This window comes from Cebus imitator, unplaced genomic scaffold (genome assembly GCF_001604975.1).
Source record: "Cebus imitator isolate Cc_AM_T3 unplaced genomic scaffold, Cebus_imitator-1.0 Scaffold122, whole genome shotgun sequence".
Classification (NCBI taxonomy): domain Eukaryota; kingdom Metazoa; phylum Chordata; class Mammalia; order Primates; family Cebidae; genus Cebus; species Cebus imitator.
In genome coordinates, this window is record NW_016107437.1 from 155977 (window position 1) to 162445 (window position 6469).

The following is a 6469-nucleotide window of genomic DNA, read 5'->3' on the forward strand; positions in this document are numbered from 1 at the left end:
AAAAAAAAAAAAAAAAAAAAAAAATAGCTACGTCTGCTCACTTTTAGTGTCCATTTGCATGGAGTATCTTTTTTCACGTTTTACCTTAAGTTCATGTGAGTCCTCATGTGCCAGATGCATCTCTTGAAGACAGCAGATCCTTAGTTGTTGAATTTTTATCCATTCTGTATGTTTTAAGTGGAGCTTTTAGGCCATTTACATTCAACATTAGTATTGAGAAGTGAGGTACTATTCTATTCATCATGCTATTTGTTGCCTGAAAACCTTGGTTTGTTTTATTGTGTTGTTCTGCAGGTCCTCTGAGATTTATGCTTTAAGAAGATTCTATTTTGGTTTATATTGAGGATTTCTTTCAAGATTGCAGCTCCTGTAGTGCTGGCTTGGTAGTGGTGAATTCTCTTAGCATTTGTCTGAAAAAAAAAACTATCTTTCATTTATGAAAGTTAGTTTTGCTGGATATACAAGGCTTGGCTAGTAACTGTTTTGTTTAAAAGAGACTAAAGATAGGACCCTTCTAGCTTATAGGGTTCTGCTGAGAAATCTGCTGTTAATATGACAGGTTTTCCTTTATAGGTTACCTGATGCTTTTTCTCCTTAAAATTATTTCCTTCATCTTGACTTTAGATAACCTGATGACTACATGCCTAGGCATGATCTTTTTGCAATGGATTTCCCAGGTGTTCTTTGAGCTTCTTGTATTTGGATGTTTAGATCTCTAGCAAGGCTAGGGAAGTTTTCTTCAATTATTCCCTCAGATATGTTTTCCAAACTTTTAGATTTCTCTTCTTCCTCAGGAACACCAATTATTCTTAGGTTTGGTTGTGTTACATACTCCCAAACTATTTGAAGGCTTTGTTCATTTTAAAAAATTCATTGTCTTTGTTGGAGTGGGTTAATTTGAAAGCCTTGTTGTTCAAGTTCTGAAATTCTTTCTTCTGTTTGATTCCACTGCTGAGACTTTCTAGTGCATTTTGCAATTCCCTAAGTGTGTTCCCCTTTTTCAGAAGTTGACTGTTTTCTGTTTATGTTATAAGTTGGACTTGACCTTTCTCTGGTGCCTCCTTAATTGGCTTAATAATTGAATATCTGAATTCTTATTCTGGTAATTCAGAGATTTCTTCTTGATTTGAATCCATTGCTGGTGAGCTATGGTGATCTTCTGGGGATGTTAAAGAACCTTATTTTGTCATATTACCAGAATTGCTTTTCTGGTCCCTTCCCATGTGGGTAGACTATGTTGGACAAAAGATCTGGGGCTCAAGGGCTGGGGTGCAGGTGCTTTTGTCCCTCAGGGTGCTCCCTTGACATGGTGCTCTCCCCTTTTTCCTAGGAATTGGGCTTCCTGAGAGCAGAACTGCAGTGATTCTTATTTCTATTCTGGATCTAGCCACCCAGTGGAGCTATCAGGCTTTGGGCTGGTACTGGGGAGTATCTGCAGAGAGTCCTATGCTGTGATCTGTTTTAAGGTCTCTCAGCTGTGGATACCAGCACCTGCTGTAGTGGAGGTAGTAGGGGAATGAAATGGATTCTGCCAGGTCCTTGGTTTCTTTCTTTCTTTCTTTTTTTTTTTTTTTTGAGATGGAGTCTTGCTCAGCCACCTAGGATGGAGTGCAGTGGGGTGTTAGCTCACTGCAGGCACTGTCTCCTGGGTTCAAGTGATTTTCCCAGTAGTGGGATTATAGGCACACGCCATCATGCCCAGCTAATTTTTTTATTTTAGTAGAGACAGGGTTTCACCATGTTGGCCAGGCTGGTCTTAAGCTCCTAACCTCAAGTAATTTGCCCGTCTTGGCCTCCCAAAGTGCTAGGATTATAGGCATGAGCCACCACACCTGGCCCCTTGGTTTCATTTTTAAGTGTGCCGTTTTTGTGTTGGCTGGCCTCCAGCCAGGAGGTGGCGGTTTCAAGAGCGCATCAGCTGCAGTTGTACAGGGAGGATAGTCTTGCCCTAGGGTCAGGTGGTGGGTCAGAGCTCCCAAGAGATTATGTCCTTTGCCTTCGGTTACCAGGGCAGGGAGAGAAAGATGGACAGGGCTTCCTCTGGCTGCAGTGGCGGCCGGGGGTGTGGTTTTCAGCCCATGGAGTTATGTTCCTGGGGGATTACTGCTGAGTCAGTAATCCCTGTCTCTGCTGAGGGACACAGGTCACCAGGGAAGTGCGGGAAAGCCAGCAGCCACACGCCTCACCCAGCTCCCATGCACCCCGGGAAGGCCGGTTTCAGTCCCACTGCGCCACCACTCAACAGAACCCATTTCACTTCCAGGCACCCAGTGAGCAGGGCTGAGAACTTGCCCCAGGCTATGAGCCTCCAGTTGGGAAAGCAAGCTGACTCACAGTTCCTTTGCTGTCCCACAGAGCCTGCAGTGGCAACCTACCTTCCTCAAAGGCTCTATGGATTCTCTCGTCTTTCCTGGCATGCTCCTGCAGTAGTTTTTGGAGCAAAAGTTCATGATGTGGGGCTCCACATGCTGCTCTGTCCATCTGAGTGGGAGCTGTAAGTTAGTCCTGCCTCCTAGCCGCCATTTTCCTTCTATCTTTCTATTGCATTTAAAATACAACTTGAACGTCTTTCCAAGGGCTACAAGACCACTCTACTCTCTCAGGCCTCTCTTCTACCAGTTTCCCTCTCACTTGTTGCACTCAGCACATTGGTATCACTGCAACTCGAGTATTTCTAGCTCATTCCCAGTGCTTTAGGGCCTTTGTATATGCTCTTCTCTGCTCAGAATGCTCCAGCTCTCCCCAGGACTGGCTCTGTTACAGGTGTTCGCTCTGCAGTGATCTCCTTGGAAAAGCCTTCCTGGGTGAATCATCCTATGGAAGCTTGTCCCCATCAATGTCTGAGTCCCCGGTAATCACGTGAAAGAAGTTTTATTTTCTCTAGAATACCTGTCATTAGCTGAGCTGTGTTTGTGTATCTATTTGCTCACTTGCTGGCTGGCTGCCCCACTGGACTGTAATTCCATGATCACAGGGTCCTGGTTTGGTTCACCATGATCCCTCCTGAACCTAGCACACTGCAGACACTCAGTGACAACCTGTGGAAAGAATGAGCATCTTTTTTTTCAAGTCAATAGCATGGGATTCCCATGGATTGGAGAAATATATTCAAGCTGTTCAGCCACGCTGACCACCTGCCATGAGCCAGGCACTGGGATGCAAGGCCCTGGGATGGTGCTAACACCAAGGAGATTCTAAGTAGCCCAGAAAGTGGCCCTGGAGTTCTTCCTTGCCTTTTTGTTCATTTGCCATTAAAATTAATTGAGACATTAGAAAAAATTCAATATATAGGTTAGGGCTCTCTGCATTACATGCTGTTACTTTTGCCTGTGATCTTGGTGGTTCTCACACCAAAAGTACCAGACCTATGTAGTAAGGACCCTCCCCCAAAGCACTAGCCATGGAGGGGCCAACAGGACATTTGTCACTACCAGAAGCACCCAGTCGCCCAATAACAGGCTGATAAGCAGGGAGAGCCCAGACACCAGGCATTCATCTCTTTAATGGGACATTAATGTTGTCAATTGGCTGCTCAGGCCCCTAGCATCGAATCCAACTGGGGCAGTGTCTAATTGCCCCCTGACACCAGTAATTTATGGACTGGGCTCCCTTGGCAGTGCACATCCAGAAAATCCACTGGGAGCCTTAATTGAAAACAGTGGCTTAACAAGAAACTGGCGCTGGTGCCTGTATGTCATGGGATACATTCATGGAGCAAAGGTTAGTCAGGGGGTCCACAGGGGCTGAAGAAGGACTGGCAAGGAAAACATAAGCGGGTGGGATTCCCCCTCTCCCCAACATGCTCCTAGCTCCTCAAGAGGCACCATATTCTACAGTTAGACTCTTGGTCCCTAATCCAGCAGTCAGAATCACTGTGACAAATCACCTCCTTAGCAGTTACTGACATGAGGAAGGCAGAAAACAGGTGCTGCAGTTTTGTGTGGGCACCACGCACCGGACTAGGTCATGCTTCCCTTTCCTTCCTGCACCACCACCCAAGTGCACTCATTCATCCATTCAAATGTCTTATTCAGCGTCTACAAATACGATGTACTCTCTCTGTGCTGCGGATACCGCAGTGAATGAGGGAGACACAGTTCCAACTCTCTTCTGAACAATCAATGAGTGATGAGATAACGCGACAAGATAATTTTAGATAGTAAATGCTAAGAAAAAGCATTAAAATAGGGAAGGGTTGGGTGGAGAATGCAGCTATTGTGGCGGTGTATGTGGGTGGCCAGGGAAGGCTTCTCTGAAGGGACATCATTTAGATTTGGATCAGAACGATCAAAAAATGCTAGCTATGCGACGCATCTGTCCATCCATGCATTCATCTAATCATGTATTCAATGACTGATCTGGTACGTACCTTGAGCTAATCTAATACATGTATGCTAAAACCTGGCGAGACAAAACCACAACTAAGCTGAGGATTTGTGGCCAAAGACACTTAGGTTGAATTTTGAGCTCTCCCACTTCCTAGCAAACCAGAAAATCTTTGGATCCCTATAAGCCTCAGTTGTCCACTATGTAACATGTGGGACTGGTACCACTACTTCATTAAAAAACTGGTTTATTACTGACATTGGTTTAGGAGTCATCACTGGCTAGGATGAAAAATTCAGAGGAGCAGAAATTGTACTCTAAAAAATACATCCATGTTCCAGTTGGTTTGATCCTTTCCTGTTTAAGATGGTGGTGCCAGTGACTGGGGCTGGACAACCTTCTCCAGGCACAGGGTTAGCTTATCTTTAGGGATCTCCAAGTCCTCTTCTCCTCCATCTCCAACTAGAAGTGTCAGATTGTGGAGTAGAACCTGGCCAAGGGAACTGCAAAAGACGATGCAATGTGACCCCACCTGGCCTCTTACCTCAGAAAACTGAAGTCTTCCAAAGTCACTGGGTGGGCTTGCGATCTTGAAGACTTTTTTTGGCATCACCCACGTCTCCAGAGTCTCGAGTTTGCTCACGGCCAGATTGGTAGCATGATGCTTGATCAGAAATCCCTGGAAGCGGTCGGCAAGGAAGTAGAGGTGGACAGATGCTGGGTGGCCCATGGGGTAATACCTGAAAACACAGGTGCTCATGGGTTAAGGCCCGAGGTGTGTCGGATCACAGGGAGGCTCCCCACCCACCATGCTAGTCCTGTTCCTAACGCCGTCCCCATTGTGTACAATGTCTACCATATTCCCTCTATCTTTCTGAAAGCTGCTCCCTAGGTATCTATGATCTCAATGACTATGAATACTTTTTTTTTGCTGATTATAAATGAAAAATATGCTGACCGTAGAAAAGCACAACAAAGAAAGTAAAATGACTGCTTTCCATGCCTCTTCCCATAAATAATGTCAATTCACAGATATTTATCAGTGTGCTGATGCTTGGTACTGGGCAGTGAAAATGGTGTGTGAACACTGTCATATTGATGGATTTCCCTTCTGCCTGATTTTCTAAGCATCTATTTGCATAAATACTACATAGTTGGCATCTTTCTGTGTATCCTATTCTGTTTTTGTTCCATAGTATTTCCTGAGAATTATCACATCTTTGAAAAGTCTCTGAAGACATGATTTTGTGTATGTTGATGCAGAGTATTTCATTGTACTTAATACCAGATTTTATTAAGCAAGTTCCTTATCATTGGATAACTCTAATTTTTTGCTTTCCTAAATGGTGCTGTGTTAAACATCCTTGAGCAAAACCTTTCATTCATCTCTCTCCCTGTTTAAATCTCCAAGAGGCTCCTCGCCTCTGCAGCTTAACTATTTCAGAAGTACTGATTTATGCTCTCGTAGTCCTCACCACTGACAGTAGTTATCATCTTTAACAACGATTGTCAATCTGAGATAAACACACATACACATACTCACATACATGCATAGGTGGCTTGTTGTTTTAAGATGCATGTCTATGATCCACAAAAGCTTACTGGCTGAAAGGGGCAGGGAAGCTAAGCAGAGAAAGAGGAGTACCTGGGAGGAGTCTGGCTCGGTATCTTTCCTAGTTCAGATAAAAAGCTGCCGCTTGTGCAATGTGTAAACTGCACAGCATTAAGAAGGTGCTTGTGGGTCCCTCATAAGAGCATTTCACAAATCATTGTTCCTGCTCAGCTAAACGCAGCCTTCCCTCTGGTCCTGATCTGAAGCTTTAAGTCTTTATGTCCCATTATAACAGGTAGGGAAGCTGCCTTCCTGTATTCACGCATCTCCTGAAATCACTGCCTTGTTACTGGGATGCCTTCTGCGGGCGGGGGAGGGCATGAAAAAAAAATAACTTGCACAGTCTTCAGATTATTTGCTGGGCATTCACGGTTCACACAAACCTGTTCTAAATCTTGACTTTGGGAACAGAAAGTCCAGGGATTGTTCTGTGATTCAACCACTGCAGCAAAATCTAGTCAGGGCTGTCCCACAAAACCTCCTGCGATCTCAGAAATGTTTTATCTTTTTTTTTTTTCCCATTTTTTTTTT

The 6469-nt window shown here is 44.5% G+C and overlaps 1 protein-coding gene across 1 annotated transcript in view; it reads right to left on the reverse strand.

The window, feature by feature from the left end:
* The window catches only part of XYLT1 (xylosyltransferase 1), a 375167-nt gene that overhangs the window by 21303 nt on the left and 347395 nt on the right, over positions 1 to 6469 (reverse strand). The window contains exon 10 of the mRNA XM_017539936.2: positions 4871 to 5066. Coding sequence (XP_017395425.1) covers positions 4871 to 5066 — 196 coding nt within the window. The remainder of the gene's footprint in view (positions 1 to 4870; positions 5067 to 6469) is intronic.